General features: G+C 35.4%; 1 protein-coding gene across 1 annotated transcript in view; it reads right to left on the minus strand.

Moving 5' to 3' along the window:
• CCDC7 (coiled-coil domain containing 7) overlaps positions 1 to 15,825 on the minus strand; it is an 84,504-nt gene that overhangs the window by 32,877 nt on the left and 35,802 nt on the right. The window contains exons 14-15 of the mRNA XM_065919143.1: positions 12,221 to 12,286; positions 9,512 to 9,733 (exon numbers count right to left, since the gene is read on the minus strand). Of these exons, the coding sequence (XP_065775215.1) occupies positions 9,512 to 9,733; positions 12,221 to 12,286 (288 nt within the window). The remainder of the gene's footprint in view (positions 1 to 9,511; positions 9,734 to 12,220; positions 12,287 to 15,825) is intronic.

Genomic DNA, 15,825 nt, shown 5'->3' on the forward strand with positions numbered 1-15,825 from the left:
TGTACCTAAGGAGACAAAAGAACTGTACACAGAAAATTATAAGACACTAATGAAAGAAATCAAAGACGACATAAACAGATGGAGAGATTATTCCATGTTCTTGGGTTCGAAGAATCAGTATTGTGAAAATGACTATACTACCAATTGCAATCTACAGATTCAATGTGATCCCTATCAAATTATCAGTGGCATTTTTCACAGAACTAGAACAAAAAATTTCACAATTCATATGGAAACACAAGTGACCCCTGAATAGCCAAAGCAGTCTTGAGAAAGAAGAATGGAGATGGAGGAATCAACCTGCCTGACTTCAGATTATAAGACAAAGCTACAGTCATCAAGACAGTATGGAACTGGCACACAAAAAAAGAAATATAGACCAATGGATCAAGACAGAAAGCCCAGAAATAAATCCATGCATCTATGGGTACCTTATTTGTGACAAAGGAGGCAGAAATGGGACAAAGACAGCCTCTTCAATAAATGGTGCTGGGAAAACTGGACAGCCACATGTAAAAGAATGAAATTAAAACACTTCCTAACACCATACATAAAGATAAACACAAAATGATTAAACACCTAAATGTAAGACCAGAAACTAGGAAACTCTTAGAAGAAAACAGAGGCATAACACTTGATGACAAGTGTTTGATAAAAAAGCAAGATCCTCTATCATCCACCTCTTAAGAGTAATGGAAATAAAAACAGAAGTAAACAAGTGGGACTTGATTAAACTTAAAAAGATTTTGCACAGCAAAGGAAACTATAAGTAAGGTGAAAAGACAACCCTCAGAATGGGAGAAAATAATAGCAAATGAAACAACTGACAAAGGATTAATTTCCAAAATATACAAGCAGCTCATACAACTCAATGCCAGAACAAACAAAAAACCCAACCAAAAACATTTTTCCAAATAAAACATTACAGATGGCTAAAATACACATGAAAAGATGCTCAACATCACTCATTATTAGAGAAATGCAAATCACAACTACAATGAGATATCACCTCACACCGTTCAGAATGGCCATCATCAGAAAGTCTACAAACAATAAACGCTGGAGAGGGTGTGGAGAAACGTGAATGCTTTTGCACTGTTGCTGGGAATGTAAACTGATACAGCCACTATGGAAGACAGTATCAAGATTCCTTAAAAACTAGGAATAAAACCAACATGTGACCCAGCAATCCCACTCCTAGGTATATACCCTGAGGAAACCAGGGTTGAAAAAGACACGTGTATCCCATTGTTCATTGTGGGATGAACATAGAACATAGAAGCAACCTAGATGTCCACTGACAGATGAATGGATAAAGAAGTTGTGGTACATACACACAATGGAATATTACTCAGTCATAAAAAGGAATGCAATTGAGTCAGTTCTGATGAGGTGGATGAACCTCGAACCTATTCTACAAAGTGAAGTGAGTCGAAAAAGAAAGATGAATATCGTATGCTAACGCATATATATGAAATCTAGAAAAATGGTACTGAAGAATATATATACAAGGCAGCAATGGAGAAATGACCCAGATAGTCACGATGGTGTGATCACTCACCTAGAGCCAGACAGCCTGGAATGTGAAGTCAAGTGGGCCTTAGGAAGCATCACTACGAACAAAGCTAGTGGAGGTGATGGAACTCCAGTTGAGCTATTTCAAATCCTAAAAGATGACGCTGTTAAAGTGTTGCCTCGATATGGCAGCAAATTTGGAAAACTCAGCAGTGGCCACAAGACTGGAAAAGGTCTGTTTTCATTCCAATCCCAAAGAAGGCAATGCCAAAGAATGTTCAAACTACTGCACAACTGTACTCATCTCACACGTTAGTAAAGTAAAGCTCAAAATTCTCCAAGCCAGGCTTCAAAAGTATGTGAACCTTGAACTTCCAGATGTTGAAGCTGGTTTTAGAAAAGGCAGAGGAACCAGAGATCAAATTGCCAACATCCACTGGATCATCGAAAAAGCAAGAGAGTTCAAGAAAAACATCTAATTCTGCTTTATTGACTATGCCAAAGCCTTTGACTGTGTGGATCACATTAAACTGTGGAAAATTCTGAAAGAGATGGGCATACCAGACCACCTAACCTGCCTCTTGAGAAACCTGTATGCAGGTCAGGAAGCAACAGTTAGAACTGGACATGGAACAACAGACTGGTTCCAAATAGGAAAAGGAGTACACCAAGGCTGTATATTGTCACCCTGCTTATTTAACTTATATGTAGAGTACATCATGAGAAATGCTAGGCTGGAGGAAGCACAAGCTGGAATCAAGATTGCCGGGAGAAATATCAATAACCTCAGATATGCAGATGACACCACCCTTATGGCAGAAAGTGAGAATAAACTAAAGAGTCTCTTGATGAAAGTGAAAGAGAGTGAAAAAGTTGGCTTAAAGCCCAACATGCAGAAAACTAAGATCATGGCATCTGGTCCCATCACTTCATGGTAAATAGATGGGGAAACAGTGGAAACAGTGGCTGACTTTAATTTTGGGGGGCTCCAGAATCATTGCAGATGGTGATTGCAGCCATGAAATTAAAAGACACTTACTCCTTGGAACGAAAGTTATGACCAACCTAGACAGCATGTTAAAAAGCAGAGACATTACTTTGTCAACAAAGGTCTGTTTAGTCAAAGCTATAGTTTTTCCAGTGGTCATGTACGGATGTGAGAGTTGGTCTATAAGGAAAGCTGAGTGCAGAAGAATTGACGCTTTTGAACTGTGGTGTTGGAGAATCCTCTTGAGAGTCCCTTGGACTGCAAGGAGATCCTAGCAGTCCATCCTAAAGGAGATCAATCCTGGGTGTTCATTGGACAGATTGGTGTTGAAGCTGAAACTCCAATACTTTGGCCATCTGATGCAAAGAGCTGACTCATTTGAAAAGACCCTGATGTTGAGAAGGATTAAAGGCAGGAGGGAGGAGTGAGGGACGACAGAGGATGAGATAGTTAGATGGCATCACCGACTCAATGGACATGAGTTTGGATAAACTCCGGGAGCTGGTGATGGACAGGGAGGGCTGGCATGCTGTGGTTCATGGGATCGCAAAGAGGCGGAGACGACTGAGCGACTGAACTGAAGAATGGAGATACAGACATAGAGAATAGACTAATGAATATGGGGAGAGGAGAGGAGAGGGTGAGACATAAGGAAACAGTAACATGGAAACTTAATTACCATATGTAAAGTTGATAGCCAATAAGAATTTGCTGTATTGCTTAGAAAACTCAAACAGGGGCTCTGTATCAATGTAGAGAGGTAAGATGAGGTGGGATATGGGAAAGAGGTTCAAAAGGGAGGGGATATATGTATACCTGTGGTTGATTCATGTTGAGGTTTGACATAAAACAACAAAATTCTGTAAAGCAATTATTCTTCAATAAAAAATAAATTTAAAAAATCCAAATCGGAAAGGAAGTAAAACTGTGATTGTTTGAAGGTGACATGGTACTATACACAGGAAATCCTAACCATGCCACCAGAAAACTACTAGAGCTCATTAATGAATCTTGTAAAGTTGGAGGATACAAAACTAATATAGAGAAATCTGTTGCATTTCTATATGTTAACAATGAACTATCAAAAAGAGAAATTAAGTAAATAATCTAATTTACCATCATATCAAAAAGAATAAAATACTTAGGAATAAACCTACATAAGGAGGCAAAGGAACTTCACTAGGAAAACTATAAGACACTAATGAAATAAAGACATGGAAAGATATATCATGTTCTTGGATTGGAAGAATTAATATTGTTAAAATGAACATACAATACAGGACAATCTACAGATTCCATGCAATCCCTATCAAAACAGCACTGCAGCCACTGTGGAAAACAGTATGGAAAGTTCCTAAAACGTAAATACGGAACTTCCATATGACTCAATAATTCCACCCCTAGGTAGAGGTGATTTATAATTTTATAGATATATATGTGTGTGTGTTGCTTTATTCAATATTTAAATTGAAGTATATAGTTTTCTACTACTGATGTATACTATTATATACCAATTTTTAAGCTGGTATACTATTTAAAATTGATGTATACTATTATACAGTATATGTTACAGGTGTACCATACAGTAATTCACAATTTTTAAAGGTTATATTCCAATTATAATTATTATACAATATTGGCTTTATTTCTCATGTTGTACAGTGCATCCAATATTTTGTAATAACTGTAAATGGAGTCTAACCTTTAAAATTGCATTAAATTTTTCTTATTTTTTAAAAAGTACCAGTGGAAACAGAAAAATGCTTAAATAAATAGATACTGCAAACTAGTAAATATAAGAAAAAAGTAGCAGACTCAGACACAGGGAACAAACTACTGGTTACCAGTGGGGAGAGGGAAGGGTGGAGGGGCAACATAAGATTAGTGGGTTAATAGCTACTAACTATTAGTCTTAATGACCTGGATAACCACGGTGGTGTGATTGCTCACTTAGAGCCAGACATCCTGGAGAGTGACATCAAGTGGGCCTTAAGAATCATTACTATGAACAAAGCTAGTGGAGGTGATGAAATTTCCATCTGAGCTATTTTAAATCCTAAAAGATGATGCTGTTAAAGTGTTGACTCAATATGGTAGCAAATTTGGAAAACTCAGCAGTGGCCGCAGGACTGAAAAAGGTTAGTTTTCATTCCAATCCCATAAGAAAGTATCATATTTAAATGACATATTTGATCATATTAACTTGACAAATATATATAAATAGATAGAACATTCCATCCAAAATAAACAGGATACAGATTTTTCTCAAGTGCACATGGAACATTCTCCAGACTAGATTATATGTTAGGCCACAAAACAAGTTTTAACAGATTTAGGATTAGATTAAAATCATATTAACTATCTTTTCTGACCACAATATTATGAAAGTAGTAATCAATTACAAGAAGAAAACCTGAAAATTTACAAATATGTGGAGATTATACAACATGCTACTGAACAACCAATGGATCAAGAAAGAAATCAAAACCAAAATTAAAATAGTACCTTGAGACAAAAGAAAATGGATATACCACATACTGAAATTTATGGGATGCAGTGAAAGCTATTTCACAAGTTCATAGTAATAAATGCCTACTTTACAAATAAGAAAAGTCTCAAACCAGTAACAAATTTATACTCCAAGGAATTAGAAAAAGAACAAAGTCCAAGTTTAGCAGAAGAAAGGAAATCATAAAGAATTACAGCAGAAATAAGTGAAATGGAGGCTAACAAGATGTCAAACAAATAAAAAAAAAATCAATAAAACCAAGAAGTGGCTCTTTGAAAAGATAAACAAAACTGACAATTAGCTAGACTCACAAAGAAAAAAGATAGAAGGCTCAAATAAATAAAAGAAATATGACATCTGATATCACAGAGATACAAGGATCAGAAGTGACTAGTATGACAATTATACAGCAATAGTATTAACAATTAAGAATAAATTAATCAATAACTACAACATACAATCTTCTAAGACTGAATCATGAGGGAAACAAAAATTGACACACTCATTACTACTATTAAGGATATTGAATCTGTAATTTTAAAACTCCTTATGAACAAAAGTACAGGACCAGGACACTTCCCGCTGAGTTCCACCAAATATTCACAGAAGAATTAATACCAATTCTTCTGAAACTCTTTCAAACAATAGAACAGAAGGCAATATTTCCAAACTCATTTTACAATATCAGCATTATTCAGATACTAAAACCAAAGACACTACAATAAAAGAAAATTATAAATATCCCTGATAACAAAGATGCAAAAATAACAAAATTTAGCAAACCGATTTTAACAATCTATTAAAAGGATCATACAACATGAGCAAGAGGAATTTCTACCAGGGGTGCAGAAATGATTCAATATCTAGAAATCAGTCAATGAGATATACTACATTAACAAAATGAATAATTTGGAAGATCATCTCAGTAACTGTAAAAAAAAAACAAAACACTGAGCATTTCACAAAATTCAACATTTATGATGAAAACTCTCAACTAAGTGGGTACAGAGGGAAAGAAAATACTCAACATAAAACTGGCCATGTATGATAAACCCATAGACAACATCCCACTCAAAAGTGAAAAGCTGAAAGCAATTTCTCTAAGATCAGGAATAAGAAAAGGATGCCCATTCTTGCTGCTTTTATCCAACATATTAATGGAATTCCTAGACAGAGCAATTTGGCAAAAAACAAACAAAAGGTGCCTCCATTGGAAAAGAGGAAATAAATCTGTCACCATATTCAGATGGCATGATAGAGAAAACCCTAAAGACTACCCCAAAACTGTTGGAGTAAATAAAGTTGCAGGATATACAACTGATGAATAGCAATCTATTGTATTTTTACATAGTAAAAATGAACTATCTAAAAGAGAAGTCAAGAAAACAATCCCATTTGCAATTGCATCAAAAAGAATAAAATACCTAGGAATAAATTTAACCAAGGAGGTGAAAGACTTATACACCAAAAACTATATGATACTGATGGAAGAAGACATAAATAAGTGTAAAGATAGTCTATGCTCATGGATTGGAAGAATTAACACTGTTAAAATGTCCATACTATACAAAACAATCTATAGAATCCAAGCAATCTATCAAAATTCCAATGACATTTTTCACAGAAACAGAAGAAATAATTCTCAAATTTGTATGGGACCACAAAAGACCCTGAATAGTCAGAGGAATTTTGAGAAACAACAACAAAGCTGGAGGTATCATGTGCCCAATTTCATATTATAGTTGTCATATTCTATGGCAGTCAAATCAGTCTGAGATGTGGGGAGGAAAACAAACATGTGGACTAATGGAACCAAGTAGAGAACCAGAAGTAAACACACATACACATGGTCAATCAATTTATGATGAAGGAGCCTCGAATATACAACAAAGACAATCTCTTCAATAAATGGTGTTGGGAAACTGGAAAATCACATGCAAAGAATGAAACTAGACCATTTTCTTAAACAATATACAAAAATTAACTTCAAATGAATTAAACACTTCAGTGTAAGACGTGAAACTATAAAACTTCTAAAAGAAACATAAGACAATAAGCTAAACATAGGTCTTATTGAAATTGAGTGTTTGACATCAACAGCAAAAATAATTACATTAAGCTAAAAAGCTTCTGCACATCAAAGGAAACCATCAACATAATGAAATGGCACCCTAGTAATGGGAGAAAACATCTAAAAATCACTTATCTAATAAAGGGTTAATATCCAAAAATACATAAAGAACTCATACAACTCAATTGCAACACAAACAAAAAACTGAATCAACCTGAGTAAAAAATGAACAGATGATCTGAATAGACATTCTATGAAAGAAAACATACAGGTGGCCAACAGATACATGAAAAGATGCTCAACGTCACTACTCAGAGAAATATATATCAAAACTAAAACAAGATATTACTGCACACCTGTCAGAACTGTTATTAACTAAAAAACAAGAAATAACAAGTATTAGCAAGAATGTAGATAAAAGGGAACCCTTGCACACTGTTGATGAGAATGTAAATTGGAAGAGTACGGCAATTCCTCAAAAAATCTAAAACTAGACCTACCAGATGATCCAGGCAACACCCACTTCTAGATATTTTTCCAAAATAAACGATAATACTAACTAGAGAAGATATATGTACCCTATGTTCTCTGCAGCATTATTTATTTACATTAGTGAAGATGTGGAAACAGTCTGTACATCCATTGATGGGTGAATGGATAAAGAAAACATCATATATGTACATAAAGTCCCTGGTGTCTCAGACAGTAAAGAATCTGCCTGCAATGTGGGAGACCTGGGTTCAACTCCTGGGTTGGAAAGATCTCCTCGAGAAGGGAATGGCAACTCACTCCAGTATTCTTGCCGGGAAAACTCCATAGACAGAGGAGCCTGGGAGGCTACAGTCCATGAGGTTGCAAAGAGTCAGACATGACTGAACAACTAACACTAACACAAACACACACACACACACACACACACACACACACACAGTAGAATATTATTCAGACATGAAAAATAATGAAACTTTGCCATTTGTGACAACAAGGATGGATCTTGAGAGCACTGTGCTAAGTCAAATAAGTCAGACAGGAAAAGACAAATACCATACAATCTCACTTATATGTGGAATCTAAAACAAAATGAAAACTAAGCTCATAGATACAGAGAACAGATTGGAAGTTGCCAGAGGCATGGATTTGGGGGTGGCCAAAATGGGTGAAAAAGTTGGCTTAAAGCTTAACATTCAGAAAACTAAGATCACGGCATCTGGTCCCATCACCTCATGGGAAATAGATGGGGAGACAGTGGAAACAGTGTCAGACTTTTTTTTGGGTTCCAAAATCACTGCAGATGGTGACTGCAGCCATGAAATTAAAAGATGCTTACTCCTTGGAAGGAAAGTTATGACCATCCTAGATAGCATATTAAAAAGCAGAGACATTACTTTGCCAACAAAGGTCTGTCTGGTCAGACTATGGTTTTTCTAGTGGTCATGTACGGATGTAAGAGTTGGACTGTGAAGAAAGCTGAGTGCCAAAAAATTGATGCTTTTGAACTGTGGTGTTGGAGAAGACTCTTGAGAGTCCGTTGGGCTGCAAGGAGATCCAACCAGTCCATCCTAAAGGAGATCAGTCCTGGGTGTTCATTGGAAGGACTGATGTTGAAGCTGAAACTCCAGTACTTTGGCCACCTCATGCGAAGAGTTGACCCATTGGAAAAGACCCTGATGCTGGGAGGGATTGGAGGCAGGAGGAGAAGGGGACGACAGAGGATGACATGGCTGGATGGCATCACCGACTCAATGGGCATGAGTTTGAGTAAACTCCGGGAGTTGGTGATGGACAGGGAGGCCTGGCGTGCTGCGGTTCACGGGGTCACAAAGGGGCGGACACGACTGAGCAACTGAACTGAACTGAAAATGGGTGACAGGAGTCAAAAGGTACAAACTTCTACTTTAAACAATTCCAAATGGTGTAAAGCACAGCACAGTGACCACAGTTAATAATACTGCATTGCATAGTTGAAAGTTGCTACTACAGCAAATCTTAAAAGTTCTTGTCACAAGAAAAAAATTCTGTAATTATGTACAATATTATTAACTAGACTTATTGTGGTGATTCAGTCACAGTATATACAAAATACTAACTCATTAATTTTCAATACCTGAAAATATGTCAATTATATCTCAATAAAATTTTTAAAATATAAAACATAATTTTATATCTGACAAGTCTACTATATCAACTATCCTGAAGAAAAATGCAAATATTTGGATTACCAAAAACCCACAGAAATCAATACACATTTAATTTAGATTTGAATTCAAGATGTTAATGAACTGATATATCCAAAAGGAATAATTAGAATTGTAAAAACAAAAGAAAGCATAGAAAAATTTAAAAAATAATATACAAATGAAGTTAATATATTAAAAGGATATATTTCTTACTGCACATATTACTGTTTCTATTTTGGTTATTTCCTTACCTGTGGATGTGTAATTTTATCATTTGTTTTTTGTCCACCTGCATCTCCCACTACTGCTTTTCTTGTTTCATTTTCCAATGGTATATATTTTGAATCTTCACCTTTAACTTTTAATTTACCAGTACCCATTTCTGTGGTTGTCTTGGTCTTTGCCTCACTTTTAAGTAACTCCTTTTCTTGATTTAGGAAATAGGCAAGTTGCTGCTTAGCTCTTTCAGCTTCCTATTTTTAAAAGAGTAACTGTCAAGTATCATTTCTGTGACATTTTCCTGCCAATATTATAATTTTCAGAAATCTTCATATATTCATGTCCACACTAATTCTCAATTTTATTTTTACAGAGTAAAAGAAAGGTAAATTAAACCACTGGTATAGTACATAGTTGAACGATCCATAATTAAAATTAAAAACTATGAAGGAATCTCTTCTACTTAAACAGCTATTTTTATACCCAAGAGGTTCTCCTGACCACTGTTTAAGGTTCTAGTTATAATACAGGCACAATAAAAGTTAATAAAATGCATGCATTATAGGTGATAGAATGTACCCAAGATAATTAAGATCTATAAAATAGTAAATGTGAAAAACAATTTATTTCTTCTAGAATTAAATCTTTCCTTAAAAGTCACTTTTAATAAATTTTAGTTTCATAAAATTACTTGTATAAAAGAATATATAAATCAATAAAAAAAAAGTTCACAATCTCCCCACAAACAGAAAATGTACTGTTGACATATATACTTTTTAATTATTTCTAAATATGCTAGTGCATATGTATATATGAATTTTTAATTTTTATCCAGATTGGATCATACTATACACACACGCATATATGCTCTTTTCATTAAATACTGTCACAGTATGTTCTCATTGGAGAAGGCAATGCCAACCCACTCCAGTTTTCTTGCCTGGAGAATCCCATGGACAGAGGAGCCTGGCGGGCTATAGTCCACGGGGTTGCAAGAATCAGATGTGACTTAGCGGCTAAAGAGAGAGAAAGATTCCCATGATGATAAATATGCATCCAAATTAGAACAGATAACAGAAAGAAAGTCACTCAGTTCTGTTTGACTTTGTGACCCCATGGACTATATAGTCCATGGAATTCTCCAGGCCGGAATACTGGAGTGGGTAGCCTTTCCCGTCTCCAGGGGATCTTCCCAACCCAGGGATTGAACCCTGGTCTCCCACAGTGCAGGCAAATTCTTTACCAGCTGAGCTACCAGGGAAGCCCTAGGTAACAAGTAAATTTTAATAATATATCTTAACTAATTTAGCAAATTGCTTATCAGTGGACACACTGGTAATTTAAAAACTTTTGCTATTAAAAATTTCCTATTCTACATACTTGTACAAACTTAGTACACCTTTTTATTATTTACAATACATTTTTAGAAGTGGAATGTTTCACTGTAAAGACTGTTTTTCCAAGACTTTTGCTATATATTTTCTTCCAGAGAACTATCAATCCATACTGACAATAGAAGTATATGAAAGACCTGCTCATCTCAACATAAGTCCACAAATATTAAATATTTCTGTTCCTTCAATTTAAAAAAAAAATAGTAGGTAAAATATATCTGTACTGCTGCTATTTTAACGTTTTTTATTACTGAGTCTTAGTTGCAGCACACAGGATCTTCATTGCCCTATGCAGGATCTTTAAAGCATGCGGGCTCTTAGTTGCAGCCTGCAGGATCTAGTTCCCTAACCAGGGATTGAACCCAGGCCCCCTGCACTGGAAGCATGGAGGCTTAACCACTGAACCACCCTCTTGCTGTTATTTTTAAATTGCATTTACTTGGTAATTCATACAGCTGAATATATTTGTATGTCTATTGGCAATGCATGTTTCTCAATTGACTTGCCTATGTCCTTTGTCTATTGAGGAGGAAGACTATCCATATTTTCTGTAGATATATAAAAGACCTTGATATGGAACATTTTATAAAGATCTTCCATTTATCTTTATATCTTACAAAATTTTAACCATAAAAAATTTTTATTTTATATATTTATAGCCAAATATATACACATATTCTTTTTGGTATAACGCTTAGAATGCCCTGCTTTAGCCAAGACATGTAATTGTTATTCAGTGCTTCTTCCAATTTATACATAGTTCACTTATTATGCCTAGATCTTAAATCAATTTGTAATTTGTTTCAGTATATTAAATCAACTAGAAATCATAAGTTTTTCATAGTAGTTTACTTTTGTGACTTTTATCCTTCTATAAAAATTTTAATAAGCAAAACAACAAAATACAAAATTATCAAATTCATTTGAATCTGTTTCTGGACTTTTCATTCAGTACCAAATCTAGAACCACACTGTTTTAGTAATATATTTTTATGTCTTATATTAATTTTTGATGAGCAAATCATAATTGCTCTTCTGTAAAATAACCAGTTTCTTATCTCAATATATCTTATAATTTTGCTAAGCTCAAAAAGACTCCACCTATACCTAGAAATAAATTGCTTTAAGTGTGTATATCAGTTTTCTCTCTAGCTTACTATTTTGGAGAAAATAAACATCAAATTTTATCAATATATTTCTACTACATTAAATGGAAATACTATAAACTGGCAAAACAATACAATATATAGATTCTTGGTTTACAAATTAAAAATTATTCATTTAAAAAGTTGTTTAAGGATATTTTCTTCAATTTTTCACAATACGAAGGAACATGACATCTTTTACCTGTAAAGCTTGTTTCAGTTGTTCCCGAAGAACTTTGTTCTCAATTTCCAGAGCATGTGCTACTTTCTAGGATGTAATATGGGGTGAGGGAGAAAAGTATTCATTTGCTTTTTTTTTTTTTAACTAATTTATTGTCATAATTATTATCTTTCTAAAACCCATAGATAGCCAAGATGATGACTTGAGCACAAACATTTACTACATACTTCTTAGGCACAATGACAGACAACTTACAGCTCAGCTGGTGAACAATCTGCCTGCAATGCAGCAGACCCCGGTTCAATTCCTGGGTTGGGAAGATCTCCTGGAGAAGGGCTAGGCTACCCACTCCAGTATTCTTGGGCTTCCTTGGTGGCTCAGCTAATAAAAGAATCCGCCTGCAATGTGGAAGACCTGGGCTCAAATCCCTGGCCCTGGGATGGGAAGATCCCCTGGAGGAGGGAATGGCTACCCACTCCAGTATTCTGGCCTGGAGAATTCCATAGACTGTTTAGTCCATGGGGTCACAAAGAGTTGGACAGCGACTTTCACTGTCACTTTCCTAAGAATATAGCAGAATCCAGAGCTTCAGCAACATGACATTCCCAACATATAATTAAGAGTAATTCGAATTTGAAGAAACAGGAAAATGAGACTTACTCTTAAAAGAAAATCTACAGGAAAGGTGATTGAAGATGGGGCATAGCAAGAACCTCCTCCCATGGATCAACAAATATACACCTGCAAAGAGATTAACTCCCTGTGAAAAGAACCTTAGAACTAGTCAAACATGCTCCACAACAAAGAATAGAAAGGACTACATCAAGACAGGTAGTAAAGGAAAAGAAACACTCTCACTAAAAACCATACCCCCAGCATGATGGCACACAACAGAGAGAGATCTCACCAGACAGGCACTTTTGCCAGGGGAGCAAAGGGCTGGTGTCCACGTCAGGAACCCTGGCTCCTGGATCTACACCAGAGAGAGGAAGCCCTGAAATGCCTGGCTTTGAAAAGCAATAGGGCTGACATCCAGTGGTCCCAAAGTGCTACAGAAAACTAAGACCCTCTTAAACATGGGCTTACATGTGCTCAATTAAACTATGACAAAAGAAGCAAGAATATACAATGAGGAAAAAAGAGCCTATTCAGTAATTGGTATTTGGAATACTGGAATACAGTGGAACTGGACTACCTTTTACATCATATACAAGAATAATCTCAAATGAGTTAAAGGCTTAAATATAAGACCTGAAACCATGAAACATCTTGAAGAAAACACAGGCAGTTAGCTCTCTGAAATAGGTCTTAGCCATATTTCTTGTAAATGACTCCTCAACAAAAGGAAACAAAAGTAAAAATAAATGGAACTACATCAAACTAAAAAGTTTTCATGTCAAAGTATCAGCAAAACAATACAGTTATCTAGCAAATGGGAGACTATATCTGCAAATGATATATCCAATAAGGGATAAATATCCAAAATATATAAAGAACTTATACTAGTCAACATCAAAAGATCAAACCTAGAGGGGCGGGATGTGGAGGGAAACGGGAGGGAGGTTCAATAGGGAGGGGATATATGTGTATTTATGACTGATTCATGTTGAGGTTTGACAGAAAACAACAAAATTCTGTAAAGCAATTATCCTTCAGTTAAAAAAATAAATGAATTAAAAAAAAAAACAAAACTGAGCAGAGTACCTAAACAGACATTCTTCCAAAGGAGACAGACAGACAACCAATACATAAAAAGATACTCAATATCACTAATAATCTGGGAAATATAAACCAAAACCACAATGAGATACTCCCTTTTCCTGGTCAGAATCATGAGTATCAAAAAGAAAAGAAATAACAAGGGGAAGGATATGAGGAAAAGTGAATCCAAATACACTGTTGGGGAATGTAAATTGGTACAGCCATTGTGGAAGGTAGAATTGAGATTTCTCAAAAAATTAAAAATAGAATGGCCATATGATCCAGTAATTTCACTTCTAGGTACTTACCACCTTCCCCCAAAAGCCACTAATTCAATAATATATGCACCTCTATGTTCACTGCAATCCCTGATATTTTGTTAAAGCAGTCTGAAGGGATTAAGACATGGCTCAAATAAACTAACATGCCAGTTTAAAGACTTAATAACATGATGGAATTATAATTTTTTAAATACACAAAATGCTGTCCTATATAAAATCACCAGACAGATTTCTAAAATGGCCTCCAGGATCTCCATCCCTAAGGTTATGCTCTGTATAATCCACTCCTTTTGAGTGTGGATACCACCAAAGACTTGCTTTTAGCCAACAGAATATTGCACAGTGATGAGATGCCACTTTCTTTATTAGACTGCACTATACAGTTGACCTTTCAACAAGATGGGTTTGAACCACATGAGTCCACTTATACAAGGATATTTTTCAATGAATGTAGTACCCATATTTTCACTTTACAGATGTTTAACTAAATGTGGGGGAAGTTTATGTCTGGTTAGAGATCACAATACGTGGAATCAAAAGAACTAGGATTTGAGTCCTGATTCTATCCAAGTCATTTTACCTTTGTGCCTTTTGGTGAGTCATTTATCAATTCTTTTGTTTCTGAGGCAGAGATAGCAGTATGCAAATTTTCAACTGTGAGGGAATGGGTGGTATCCCTAACCCCCATGTTGTTCAAGGATCAATTATATAGCTACCGTGAAAAGGTATCATTCACGATCATGTTATTCATGTTATATTACATAAGACTGTCTTAGCAAAAAAGAAGAAAGAGATAGAGACTCAGCTGGGCTTTAAGAAGATATAAGATGCTATAATGTACACTGTTTGTGGAGAAGGCCACTGGCTAAGTGCCCCAGTCCAACAACTACAAAGAACTTAAGTTTGCCACTTCCACTTGAGCTTGGAAGAGGACCCCCAAGTGACCAGGAAAAAAAAAAAAAAGCCTAGCCAACACCATGATTACAGTTTGGTGAGTCCTTGAGCACAGGATACAGCTAAGCTATGGTCAAACTTCTAAACCATTCAAACCATGAAAACAATTTAATTATTTTAAGCTGCAAAATGTGAGGTAACTTGTTATGCAGGGATAGAAAACTAATACCATAAAGCTGTTCCTTTTATATTCAGTATCTCAAGAAGTACTCTCATTTCCTTTCCAAATTTATGTTATTTGATTCTTGAAACATGCAGGTATATACTTGTGGGACACTTAAGTCCAGTCATTCACTGGAAGAGAGTGACCAAATGGGTGACATGATGCTCTGATGGTTAAGAAGTTTTAACTTTCAGCAAAAGATAGTTTATCAAAGAGAAGATAAAATAAAGGGTTACTTGTATTCTTTTCAGAATACACAAGGATCACATGAAAAAGAGTGAGCTATACTAACAATCTCCGAAATATTTTTCTATTCACCTCTTGTATCTCACACCTTTCTGAGATAGATGGGACAGCTGTTATTTTACCCATTTTAGTGATGAAAGACAAAGTTTAAGTAGGTTAAAGGGACTTGTCCAATGTCACTTAACTAGTAAGTCTGTTCTGACTCATAATATGTGTTCTTTCCTCTGTGACATTGCCTATAATTGAGTGAATAACAGTAATTTTCATAACCTTGACAGTAA

Source organism: Muntiacus reevesi, chromosome 2 (genome assembly GCF_963930625.1).
Source record: "Muntiacus reevesi chromosome 2, mMunRee1.1, whole genome shotgun sequence".
NCBI classification, from domain to species: domain Eukaryota; kingdom Metazoa; phylum Chordata; class Mammalia; order Artiodactyla; family Cervidae; genus Muntiacus; species Muntiacus reevesi.